The sequence below is a fragment of the Homalodisca vitripennis genome, chromosome 1 (genome assembly GCF_021130785.1).
Source record: "Homalodisca vitripennis isolate AUS2020 chromosome 1, UT_GWSS_2.1, whole genome shotgun sequence".
Classification (NCBI taxonomy): Eukaryota; Metazoa; Arthropoda; class Insecta; order Hemiptera; family Cicadellidae; genus Homalodisca; species Homalodisca vitripennis.
Window position 1 is genome coordinate 84301749 of NC_060207.1, and position 14272 is coordinate 84316020.

Consider the following 14272-nt stretch of genomic DNA (forward strand, 5'->3'; position numbering starts at 1 on the left):
AATGTGTTGAGTGTGACTGAAATGAATGTTGTAGATAAAGAAATTCCTTTAGAAAATGCAACAGCTCCTAAGACAGCTATTGCAGTACCTGACATATCAGGTCAGGATGTAGCAGTAACATCAGAAGTTGTTGTAGATATCAATGTAGGCGATGTAAATGTGTTGAAACTTGATTTGTCTGAAGCTAAAGTAAAACAAAGCACACATGAAAGTGTAATTTTGAGAGAAACCACTGTTGGAGAGAGTGAGGGTGAGTACATTGCTGATTTACTTCCAGAAACTAAAAAAGCTAAACCAAATATTGTAGAAGGACATAGTACATCTGTCAGTAGTGTAGTCATCATACAAGACAAAGAAAGTATACTCTTAACACCTGACAAACCCAAAGAAAGATTAGCCACACCAAATATTACAAGTCAAGAAATAGCAGAAAAAACAGAAATTATACTTGGCAGTAGCTTAGAATTACTTAAACATGAAACACCCACAAGTGCTCAGGCCACTGCAGAACAACTTCCATATCACAGTATTATTCAGTCAGAAACATCATCCAATGAACTCGAAGGTCCAATACAACTGCCAATAAAACCTGAGTCTAAGATAGCAGACATATCATTTGAAGGCATTCAAGCAGTGTCTGTATATGAAGTATCTACACAAGATGGAACTAGTCAGTTAGCTCCTGAAAGTAAACCTGAGGATCACTTCGCTTCAGCTGGAATTTTATCTAGACAAGTGGCACAGAGTACTGTTATTGTTCCAGAAAGTTCTGTTGGTACAATTAAGTTACAGACACCAGCCAAGGTCCTAGCAAGCCTAGAGCAAATTCCTTTCGAAAGTATCTTAACAAGTGTTGTATCTACATCAGAAAAAGAGTCTAGTTTTGAAAAGCAGTTAAAACTTGATTTTAACAGAGCCGAGAAAGCTTTTGAGGAAGAGAAAAGTATTTTTATTTCTGAAGTTACAGTTGAAGACAAAGAAGGGGAGTTAGCTCAGTTTACAAGACCAAAAGAAGTAACAGCATTAGCAGACATTTCTGCACAAGAAGTAGCTGAAATGTCAGAAGTATTAACAGAATATAGTGTTGGTGAAATTCCTACTTTTGACAAGCCTGCAGTAAAAGCCCAGGAAGAACAACTACCTTTTGAAAGTATTATTCAGATCGAAACATCAGTTCAAGAAAGTGAAGGTGTTTACAAATCTAGAGAAGCACCATTATCATCAGTTGCAGATATAGGTGTGGTTGAAGAGAAAGGTGTCATAATAACAGAAGTAACATTAGAAGACAAGGAAGATCAATATACGTCACCATTGTTGCCTGAAACTAGGAAAGCTGAACCAAGCTTTATTCCAATTGAACTCTATCAAAAAGCAGAAGTAGTAGCAGAGGATTCTTTTGGTGAAATAACTGTAACTGCTCCAGAAAAGACATTTGCTAAGTCATTACAATCAACACTGCACAGTGTTGTACTTAAACAAACAACTGTTGGAGAGTCTGAAGCACCACTTGAAGAATTTATAAAACCTTTTTCAAAAACGGCTGAAGCTAATTTTGAATCTGCCAAATCAGGGATAACTGTAAATGAAATCACAGTTCAAGAAAAAGAAAGTGATCTGATTGGTCCTATAAAACCTTCTGAATCGAGAGCAGAAAAATCTTTACTAACAAGGGAAATAGCTTGTAAATCTGAAGTAACTGTAGAAAGCTCTGTAAAGGAATTTGAACAAGAGCGTCCTAGTAAAGTAACTGCATCAGTTAATCAAACACCTCTACAGAGCATAGTGCAGCTCGAAGTATCCCTTATAGAAAGTGAAAGTGAGTATCAAGGTCTAACTAAACCAGAGACTAAAACTGCTGGTATATCTTTTGAAGAAGGCCAAGGAGTGTCAATTGTAGAAGTTGTGGTTGGAGATTTGGAGAATACTTTCTTACCAGGAGAGACACCAGGTGCAAAAAGTGCCACAGTTAACGTGTGTGGTAGAGAAGTAGCTGTTAAAACTGAAGTTTTAACTGAATCCAGTGTAAGTGAAACTCCTAAAGAAGAATTCCAACCAATAAAGTCAGTCAATGTCCAACAAATTCCTTTTGAGAGTGTCATTACTACAAAACCTATTGTAAATGAGAAAGAATCAGTATTATATGAATTTAAGTCAGATGCTCAAATGGCAAATATTGCCTTCGTAGAAGGGAAGGGAATTAGTATTACTCAAGTTTTAACTGAAGACAAAGAGTCTCAGCTGCAACTACCAGAAATACCAAAGAAGCAAACTGCTACATCTGATGTTTTAGCTCACAATATTGTTGAACAATCAGAGGTACAAAGTGAATATTCTCTTAGTGAAATAACTAAGTTTGATACAAAATTGGTAGAGGCCACATCAGAACATACACCATTAGAAAGCATTGTAACCACAATACCCACTGTTGTTGAAAGTGAACAGGTGTTTCAAAAACATTTCAAACCTGAAACCAAAGTTGCACATTCAGTTTTAGAAGAGAAACAAAGTGTTAATGTGATATTAACTACTGCTGGAGATAAAGAGACTCAATTTACTGAGGTTGAGAAACCTAAAGAGAGAATAGCATCTCCTAGAGTATCTGAACTTGAGGTTGCAGAACATACTGAACAAACATTACATCAAACTGTTGGAGAGTTTGAACATCAAAAACCAATTTTATCAAAGGCTAGTTCCCAGCATACCACTTTTGAAAGTGTAATTCAAACTGAAACAATAGTAAGAGAAAGTGAAGGTAAATTTGATACTAATTTGAAACCAGATAAAAGAAAAGCCAGTATGAGCTATGAAGTAGGGCAGAGTGTAACTATATCTGAAATTACGTTAGGTGAGGCAGAATCAGATTACATTGGTCAATTAAAACCAAAAGATAATAAAGCGAAAATGGTTCTGAGTGATGTTCAAGAAGTCGCTAAACAATCACAAATTATACCAGAAGACTCAGTTGGGGCGCTTGTTGAAAATATAATGGTTAAAGAATCAGCAGTATCAGAACAAGCAACACATCAGAGTTTAACTGTACTTGAAAATTTAGTTGAAGAAAAAGAAACTGAATTTTCTGTTCTATGTAAACCCGATACTAAAAGGGCAGGTGTTGCAATTGAAAAGAGTCTTAAAGTTCAGGCAACCACTGAAGTTATTCCTGAATACAAAGAAGGAGGTTTAGCTCCATTAGATTTACCAGAAGAAAGGCGAGCTACACCTGACATTGTTAGTAGGGAAGTAGCTGAAGTATCAGAAACTCTTTCTCAAATTAGTATTGGAGATGTTGTTTCCACAAAAACTAAAACAACCACAGCAATTAGAACTCAAACTCCTTTTACCACTTCAATTCAGGAACAAGTTATTGTACAAGAAAGTGAAGAACAATTTGTTCATACCATTGCTCAAACTAGAAGAGCTAGCTTAGTATTTGAAGAAGGAAAGGGTGTAGTTATAACAGAAATTACGGCTGAAGATAATGAAATGCCTTATATGTGTGATATTCCTAAACCTCAAACTGCCCATCCTGAAATTTCAGTTAAAGAAGTTGTGGAAACATTTGAGATCTCTCCTGAAATGCAACCATCTGAAATCATAGTTGAATTCCCAGATGAAATTGTGGCTAATGTTGATCAGACTCACTTAACCAGCCTTTTGCAGAGCGAAGTAGATGTAAGAGAAAGTGAAGTTGAATTTAAAAGTGTTATTTTTGAAAAGAAAACTGCTGAATACACATTTGAGGAGGGTAAAGGGGTTAGTGTTACTATTGTTACATCTGAAGACAAAGAAGACTCTCTCAAACCTCTTGAAAAACCTGCATTGAAACAAGCAGTGCCTGGAGTGATCAGTAAAGAATCACTTCAAACAAGTGAAGTTCAGGCTGAACAAACAGTTGGTGAATTAAAACACCACAAGCCTAAAGAAGCTAAGGCTAAAAAAGAACATCCTGTCAGTGAGAGTGTAATCGTGATTCAAAATATTCCTCAAGAGCAGGAGGAAACAATGGAAGGAAAACCAGGTGCTCCCACTGCTAAGGCACAAATAGACTTCACACTAATGAGAGAAGTTGCAGAAAAGTCTGAAGTAATCACTGGAATTCACCCTAAAAAATTAGAAACAACTAAGCCAGCTGAGTCATTTGCAAAGGCTGAAACTATTGTAATGGAAGGCATAATTCAATCAGAGGTAAGTGTAAATGAACTTGAGGAAGAATTAATAAAACCTGATCTTCCAGCCAAAAGAAGAGCAAGTGTTATCAAAGATGTTCAAGAAGGCATTAAAGTAGCACAAACAGTTGTTGCTGACAAAGAAGGTATCCATGAAACTCAGCCGTTGCCCAAACAAGTGAAGCCCTCCTCTCTAATATCTGAACAAGAGACAATAGTACAAACAGAAGTTTTAGTTTCCTCCTCTACTTCAACTCTGAAGAAGGACAAAATGCCTGAGGCAGTAAAAATTAAGCCAGGCCAAATTCCATTTGAAAGCCTTGAAACCTCTATAACGACAGTCCAAGAACAAGAAGAAAATATTGAAGTTTCTTGGAAACCTGCAATATCAAAAGGTGTAAAATCTGTTCAAGAAAGTCAAAGCATAAGTGTTACTGAAATTGTCACTGAGGAGAAGTTGCACTCAGACATAACACAAGAAAAAATACCAAAAGAAGTAGCTGAGACAAAGTTTATTGACCAGGAAGTAGCAGTGAAGAGTGAAGTGATAGCTCAACTTCCAGTGACTCCATTCGATGTGTCAGTACCGACTCCAACAGTTGCTAAACAGTCTACACCCACACAACATCACTTGATCGTGACAACACACGACACTGGTGAAGTGGAAGATAGTCTGTCAGCCGTGGTCACACCTGCTGCCAAGAACATTCCCATTGATGTAGAAGAACACAAAACTACATTGTTGGTCACTCATGTCCATCCAGAGGAGGTTCCAGGTAAGCTACTTCATATATTAGTTTTTTTATTTAAATAACTTCAAAAAAGAAAAATATTTTTCTTTGTTACAAAAATATTGTAATGTAATTTACCAAAATTACAGTGCTATAAAGAATTTCCACAACTATAAACTAATATTAAATAAATCTATTTAGAAAATATTTGTCCATTTAAGTTATTATTTTGGAATATAACATTCATTTTCCAGTTGATGTAACTCTTAGCAGTAAAAAGGCTCATATTTGTGAATGTTCTATAGTCTGTTAATAATTTTTATCTTACAATGCTCTCGAAGGGCTGAGCTGTGTGCATTGGCCCTGTCTGTTTCTCCTTTCAATTTTTATCTCAGAATGTGTAAAACACAAGTGATAGTAAGTTTAAAAAATTGTAAATGTGTGAAGGAGAGCATTCTTCTTTATTGAAAGTTTATAACTTATGATTGATGATTTGAAAGGATAACAAGTTTTTGGATATTGGGCATTGTAATATTAAATTTGGTATTTTTGTAACATTAACAATTAATACACAATGTATTTAGTACAGTACTGAAAATATAACGATAAATACTAGTCAACTAAAGTGACTCATCAATCTCCATTTGAAAAAAATTATGTTGACTATTGTGCTGACTGAAATTGAAGGAAAAGTTCAGTTGTAAATTAGCTGAATATACCAAAGAAGCCAGAGCCATTATGGAAGTTTCCATATTAATTTTTCTTGAACTTGCCAGCTTTTTACCTGCTAAGGGTTTATTCAATATTGAAATAATCTCATGTTGTACTGTGATTCATTGTACCCAAGTCAAGTTTTTACAATTCATAAAAATTCTAATATAATAATTGTTGTGTATTCTTTAGTAAATGTTTGGGAAACTGGTTCATACTTTTTTTTAAATTATTATTTCTGTACAAAATGATTTCTGGTTTAAAATGGTTCAAAATGCATTGTTGAAAAATTAACATTGAAGTAGTAAATTTTGATGTTTTATGTGATCTTTGTCTCTATCTCTCTGTCTATACATAAAGTGTGTTACTTATTGGGTCAGCTAATTCTTAGGTTAAGTTGTTTCTTAGTGGTCTAGCGTCCAGAAAAAGTAAGGGATTTATAGTTTACAGGCAATTTATAAAGTTATATAGGAGGGATGTGAACTAAAACTGCGATCGAGGTTCTTGACATTGTCACCATATATATGAATATTCCTCATATAATTTCGATGGGAGATCATTTGTTGGTCAACTATTAAAATATTTTTCAATAGGTATATCAATATTTCTGCCATGAAGACATGATTTGTCCTTCCTCTAGGACACAGTGATCTGAGGAGGTTCTCACTGCTAAGATACCATCTTACATGCACAGTGTCATTATACAGTTTTTTTAAGAAATAAAAGCAAACTACCTACTTATATCTGTTAGTCACCCAGAATTTATATAAAATTCTCAGTATTTTTCATGGTATTGTCTGATACAAGAACTTGATTCTAATTCTAAGTGGTAGGCAACAATAAATTGTGATGTTAGAGTAATGTTTAGTGTATAATAGACTAACTCATTTCTATGATTTATTATACTTACAAAAGTGATACTCCATTTAGAAAATTACACATATAAAATATCTGCTTAATCAGACAATGTTTTCTGTTAAATGTTTGGTTCGAGTTTTAATTTTTGAATTTTAGTTTGAAATATTGCAAACAACAACTTCGCATGAAGATGTTTTAGAGGTTTGACTTAAATTATAGAATCAGAATCACTGTGTGTGTAATCCGAATACTGAATTACAGTCCAATAAATAACATCTTCCATTGACTGAATCATAACTTTTTAGGTTTTACTTGAAACCAGGAGCAGAAGGAATAACTTCAAACTGATTTACTTAAGTGCTGTCCCCACTATAAAAAAAATGTTAACATGTTACACTTCTTACTGGCAGAAAGTGCTCAGGAGCACATGTGAAAATAATTACCATAGACCAGTGTGTTCAGTTAGTTATACAAGCAAAACGTAGATGTCTTACTAAAGTAGATAACTTGTCAGCAGAATACGCTGTTATTGTTAATACTAGGCCTCACCGGCAGATCATGTTATGAACACTTTTTCCAATGATACAAACTTTTTCTGTGTTTTATCTAAAAAAATTTATTATATAAAAAAAACATTTTATTTATGGTTATACTGAATCCTCTTCAAAATAAAGCCATTTTGTACTAAGTGGCTCATATACTTGTTTAGTTCTCATTTGAATTGGATTTTTACAAAAATACTAATTTTTTAATAAAGGGGTTATGCAATCTGTGAAGAAATATAGTATGAACCAGTTTCTTTTACACTTTTTGTTTCTATTTTGTATTGGAATTTGAATAACTTAAGATGCCCCATGCATGAACACAGTTGATTTATTATTGTTTTTGAATGTTAAATAATTTAAAATCCCTATTTGCATTTATTTTATAAAATGCATGTGAACCGTATTACTATGATGTCAGTGATATTTGTTTATATTTAGCTATAGTTTAAAACAACATTCCAGTAGAGTACATTTAAAAGAAACAGGATCATTATAACACTACCATGAGTGTAATAGAGTTTAGAATGTGTTAAAAAGTAAATGTTTTAAAAGTAGTTAGTTGATTCTAGAATTCAATGCAGCATTCTTCTAGAATGGTTTGTTAATGTTGTATTGGTTTTATTGTTTGGATTTGTGTTCATAAATGGTAATGATTTGTATAGATATCAATAATGTAAATAGTAAACCATAGGAGAGAACAGGTAGGAGTGAAATTTTACTTTGTACTAAGTAAGGAAACGTATATCTATAATCATTTTGTTTATCTAAAAACGAGAAGGTTGAATAATCAGCTATACTCGGTTCCATGTTCATAATGCAGTACGGAGTGGCCATAAGCCACTAGCCATCCTCAAGACATTGCCTCGGGCCAGGCTTCGTAAACACATTGGATTAAATACGTTATTTCGGCCATACTAAATTTTTTTCCTCGAACTTATTTCTTGATTTTAAACAACAAATTTCAGGTTTCTTTTTGAGGTATCAATTTACATTAATTTTCAGTTAATTGAAATTACTGTCATAAATTTTAAGTATTTGCATAGTTATTAGTAAAAAAATATTAATCTTAAACTACAAATTTATTTATATGAGTAAATTGATAATGTAAGTGTATAGGTTACCTGTACATTATGTACACGTTAAATAAATGTAGCAGTTATCTAAAAGTTATAAATTTAAAGAATTAAAGTCGTTATTAACATAAAAATATTAATATATAAAATTAAAGTACAAAAGTACTTATTTTTGTTAAAAATCACGCTCAATTGTACAGTTTGTGTTATTTTATGCTATTTATTTATATGAAATATTACTATATTAATTACCTTGCTTCATTTACTGTAAGACAGTGATTCCATACTCAACGGGTAGAGTAAAATATATTTAAGCGCCTTTGAATAGGTTGGTTGGTGCAACCCGCATGACAATAGATATTCCCAGTGGATAGAGTATGTCCCATTAGATCTATACTGTACAATGAACACGGAACTGAGTATATTTATAATGTAATTGTGTGCTTTTAAATATTAGAAAGTACACATCAACATTATTTGGAGCTAGATAATTTTACTGTTATACAGTATAAATTTACCATTAAAAAGTAAGAGACAAAGTTATCTATGTTATTTAAGTTTAAGTGCATAACTATATTAACTTTTCTGGGTATTAATAATTACTTAATTAATTTTTTATTAAACCAATTTTAATTAATTTACTTAATAAAAAATCAGCAACAAATATGTTTTTTGAATTAAAGTTATTTCAAGATGTAGGTTAAAGCTATTAAATACTTTATAAGTGTTAGACATTTGAACATAAATAACATGATATTTACATTGCAGGTGTAATGAAAGAGACTGCCAAAAAACCAGCACACACACCAACAGCAAAACTACAAGAAACACCATTAAAAATGGTACTCATAAGCACACCAGACATCACAACAGAAATACACAAACCAGAAAAAGTTTTCACCACAGATACTTTTAATACTACAACACAAGACATACCAACACTACATTTAATAAAGAAATCAGAATCTGATCATTATGAGAAAACAACAAAATTTATACGTAAATTTAAGGATGTAAAGGAAAAAGTGCCCGATTATAGTCAAGCTACCTCACTTCTGGAGGAAGGTATTGAACCATTTCCTAAGTTGGAGAATGTATTACCCGAAAAGATTGAAGATATGCCTGAAGAGGTAACTGTTACTGACACTGTAGTAATCACACCGGAAAAGAAAGATCGTGTGAAAAAGGCACAAAAACGTGTGATAAAGAAAAAGAAAGATGGCAAGCAGGAGGTTTCCACCGAAGAAGAGGAAACGATATTGGATCGTGAGTCGCTAAGTTCAGTGAAACCAGAGGAAGAAGGAGTGACATTTGAAGAAGTAATTGACATGCCAACTGAAAAAGAGTATTTGCCTGTAAAAGCAACAGTCAGGGACATACCTGAAGTGACAACCGTTGAAACAACAACGGTCGTTACTAAAGTGGGTGATAAGAAGAGAGTTTCTAAGAAGAGAGTAATCAAGAAAGTAAAGGACGGTAAAGAGAACATACAACTCTGTGAGGAAACTCCGCAAGAAGGTGAAATACTCGATGAAACAACACAACCTTTGCCTGAGCTTGAAGGATTGTTGCCAGAAAGTATTGAAGACATGCCTGAAGAAATAACCGTAACTGATGTAGTGGTAATTACCCCAGAGACAAAAGATAAAATAAAAAGAACTCAAAAACGAGTAGTGAAAAAGAAGAAGGAAGGGAAGCAAGAAACGTCAACAGAAAAGAAGGAAATGGTGGTTGATATTGAGGTATTGAAAATATTAAAACCATATGAAAGTGAAGTAATCTTTGAGGATGTATCGGATATTCCCCATGAAACGACAGACGTTTTACCTATGAAAGTGGAAAGCAGCCAACTACCCGAATTGACTGAGGTAGAAACGATCACAACTGTCAAAAAAGAACAAGGCAAAAGAAAGGTAATAAGGAAGAAAATTGTCAAGAAAACTAAAGGTGGTAAAGAAGATATCCAATACATCGATGAGAAGCCTGTGATTCTGGAGGAAGGTATTGAACCATTTCCTGAGTTGGAGAATGTATTACCCGAAAAGATTGAAGATATGCCTGAAGAGGTAACTGTTACTGACACTGTAGTAATCACACCGGAAAAGAAAGATCGTGTGAAAAAGGCACAAAAACGTGTGATAAAGAAAAAGAAAGATGGCAAGCAGGAGGTTTCCACCGAAGAAGAGGAAACGATATTGGATCGTGAGTCGCTAAGTTCAGTGAAACCAGAGGAAGAAGGAGTGACATTTGAAGAAGTAATTGACATGCCAACTGAAAAAGAGTATTTGCCTGTAAAAGCAACAGTCAGGGACATACCTGAAGTGACAACCGTTGAAACAACAACGGTCGTTACTAAAGTGGGTGATAAGAAGAGAGTTTCTAAGAAGAGAGTAATCAAGAAAGTAAAGGACGGTAAAGAGAACATACAACTCTGTGAGGAAACTCCGCAAGAAGGTGAAATACTCGATGAAACAACACAACCTTTGCCTGAGCTTGAAGGATTGTTGCCAGAAAGTATTGAAGACATGCCTGAAGAAATAACCGTAACTGATGTAGTGGTAATTACCCCAGAGACAAAAGATAAAATAAAAAGAACTCAAAAACGAGTAGTGAAAAAGAAGAAGGAAGGGAAGCAAGAAACGTCAACAGAAAAGAAGGAAATGGTGGTTGATATTGAGGTATTGAAAATATTAAAACCATATGAAAGTGAAGTAATCTTTGAGGATGTATCGGATATTCCCCATGAAACGACAGACGTTTTACCTATGAAAGTGGAAAGCAGCCAACTACCCGAATTGACTGAGGTAGAAAACGATCACAACTGTCAAAAAAGAACAAGGCAAAAAGAAAGGTAATAAGGAAGAAAATTGTCAAGAAAACTAAAGGTGGTAAAGAAGATATCCAATACATCGATGAGAAGCCTGTGATTCTGGAGGAAGGTATTGAACCCATTTCCTGAGTTGGAGAATGTATTACCCGAAAAGATTGAAGATATGCCTGAAGAGGTAACTGTTACTGACACTGTAGTAATCACACCGGAAAAGAAAGATCGTGTGAAAAAGGCACAAAAACGTGTGATAAAAGAAAAGAAAGATGGCAAGCAGGAGGTTTCCACCGAAGAGGAGGAAACGATATTGGATCGTGAGTCGCTAAGTTCAGTGAAACCAGAGGAAGAAGGAGTGACATTTGAAGAAGTAATTGACATGCCAACTGAAAAAGAGTATTTGCCTGTAAAAGCAACAGTCAGGGACATACCTGAAGTGACAACCGTTGAAACAACAACGGTCGTTACTAAAGTGGGTGATAAGAAGAGAGTTTCTAAGAAGAGAGTAATCAAGAAAGTAAAGGACGGTAAGATAGAGGAACATACAACTCTGTGAGGAAACTCCGCAAGAAGGTGAAATACTCGATGAAACAACACAACCTTTTGCCTGAGCTTGAAGGATTGTTGCCAGAAAAGTATTGAAGACATGCCTGAAGAAATAACCGTAACTGATGTAGTGGTAATTACCCCAGAGACAAAAGATAAAATAAAAAGAACTCAAAAACGAGTAGTGAAAAAGAAGAAGGAAGGGAAGCAAGAAACGTCAACAGAAAAGAAGGAAGTGGTGGTTGATATTGGAGGTATTGAAAATATTAAAACCATATGAAAGTGAAGTAATCTTTGAGGATGTATCGGATATTCCCCATGAAACGACAGACGTTTTACCTATGAAAGTGGAAAGCAAGCCAACTACCCGAATTGACTGAGGTAGAAACGATCACAAACTGTCAAAAAAGATACAAGCAAAAGAAAAGGTAATAAGGAAGAAAATTGTCAAGAAAACTAAAGGTGGTAAAGAAGATATCCAATACATCGATGAGATAGCCTGTGATTCTGGAGGAAGTATTGAACCATTTCCTGAGTTGGAGAATGTATTACCCAAAGATTGAAGATATGCCTGAAGAGGTAACTGTTACTGACACTGTAGTAATCACACCGGAAAAGAAAGATCGTGTGAAAAAGGCACAAAACGTGTGATAAAGAAAAAGAAAGATGGCAAGCAGGAGGTTTCCACCGAAGAGGAGGAAACGATATTGGATCGTGAGTCGCTAAGATCAGTGAAACCAGAGGAAGAAAGGACATTTGAAGAAGTAATTGACATGGCCAACTGAAAAAAGAGTATTTGCCTGTAAAAGCAACAGTCAGGGACATACCGAAGTGACAACCGTTTGAAAAACAACCAACGGTTGTTACTAAAGTGGGTGATAAGAAGAGAGTTTCTAAGAAGAAGAGTAATCAAGAAAGTAAAGGACGGTAAAGAGAACATACAACTCTGTGAGGAAACTCCGCAAGAAGGTGAAATACTCGATGAAACAACACAACCTTTGCCTGAGCTTGAAGGATTGTTGCCAGAAAGTATTGAAGACATGCCTGAAGAAATAACCGTAACTGATGTAGTGGTAATTACCCCAGAGACAAAAGATAAATAAAAAAGAACTCAAAAAACGAGTAGTGAAAAAGAAGAAGGAAGGGAAGCAAGAAACGTCAAACAGAAAAGAAGGAAATGGTGGTTGATATTGAGGTATTGAAAATATTAAAACCATATGAAAGTGAAGTAATCTTTGAGGATGTATCGGATATTCCCCATGAAACGACAGACGTTTTACCTATGAAAGTGGGAAAGCAGCCAACTACCCGAATTGACTGAGGTTAGAAACGATCACAACTGTCAAAAAAGAACAAGGCAAAAGAAAGGTAATAAGGAAAGAAAATTGTCAAGAAAACTAAAGGTGGTAAAGAAGATATCCAATACATCGATGAGAAGCCTGTGATTCTGGAGGAAGGTATTGAACCATTTCCTGAGTTGGAGAATGTATTACCCGAAAAGATTGAAGATATGCCTGAAGAGGTAACTGTTACTGACACTGTAGTAATCACACCGGAAAAGAAAGATCGTGTGAAAAAGGCACAAAAAACGTGTGATAAAGAAAAAGAAAGATGGCAAGCAGGAGGTTTCCACCGAAGAGGAGGAAACGATATTGGATCGTGAGTCGCTAAGTTCAGTGAAACCAGAGGAAGAAGGAGTGACATTTGAAGAAGTAATTGACATGCCAACTGAAAAAGAGTATTTGCCTGTAAAAGCAACAGTCAGGGACATACCTGAAGTGACAACCGTTGAAACAACAACGGTCGTTACTAAAGTGGGTGATAAGAAGAGAGTTTCTAAGAAGAGAGTAATCAAGAAAGTAAAGGACGGTAAAGAGAACATACAACTCTGTGAGGAAACTCCGCAAGAAGGTGAAATACTCGATGAAACAACACAACCTTTGCCTGAGCTTGAAGGATTGTTGCCAGAAAGTATTGAAGACATGCCTGAAGAAATAACCGTAACTGATGTAGTGGTAATTACCCCAGAGACAAAAGATAAAATAAAAAGAACTCAAAAACGAGTAGTGAAAAAGAAGAAGGAAGGGAAGCAAGAAACGTCAACAGAAAAGAAGGAAATGGTGGTTGATATTGAGGTATTGAAAATATTAAAACCATATGAAAGTGAAGTAATCTTTGAGGATGTATCGGATATTCCCCATGAAACGACAGACGTTTTACCTATGAAAGTGGAAAGCAGCCAACTACCCGAATTGACTGAGGTAGAAACGATCACAACTGTCAAAAAAGAACAAGGCAAAAGAAAGGTAATAAGGAAGAAAATTGTCAAGAAAACTAAAGGTGGTAAAGAAGATATCCAATACATCGATGAGAAGCCTGTGATTCTGGAGGAAGGTATTGAACCATTTCCTGAGTTGGAGAATGTATTACCCGAAAAGATTGAAGATATGCCTGAAGAGGTAACTGTTACTGACACTGTAGTAATCACACCGGAAAAGAAAGATCGTGTGAAAAAGGCACAAAAACGTGTGATAAAGAAAAAGAAAGATGGCAAGCAGGAGGTTTCCACCGAAGAGGAGGAAACGATATTGGATCGTGAGTCGCTAAGTTCAGTGAAACCAGAGGAAGAAGGAGTGACATTTGAAGAAGTAATTGACATGCCAACTGAAAAAGAGTATTTGCCTGTAAAAGCAACAGTCAGGGACATACCTGAAGTGACAACCGTTGAAACAACAACGGTCGTTACTAAAGTGGGTGATAAGAAGAGAGTTTCTAAGAAGAGAGTAATCAAGAAAGTAAAGGACGGTAAAGAGAACAT

At 35.0% G+C, this 14272-nt stretch overlaps 2 protein-coding genes across 2 annotated transcripts in view; both read left to right on the forward strand.

Annotated features, from left to right (window-relative positions):
• LOC124365929 (titin-like) overlaps positions 1-14272 on the forward strand; it is a 256928-nt gene that overhangs the window by 170525 nt on the left and 72131 nt on the right.
• Positions 5-11360, forward strand: LOC124365936 (titin-like). Its single transcript, XM_046822077.1, has 2 exons — positions 5-4942; positions 8853-11360. The coding sequence occupies exons 1-2, from the start codon at positions 22-24 to the stop codon at positions 10937-10939; spliced, it is 7008 nt and encodes a 2335-aa protein (XP_046678033.1). The 5' UTR covers positions 5-21; the 3' UTR covers positions 10940-11360.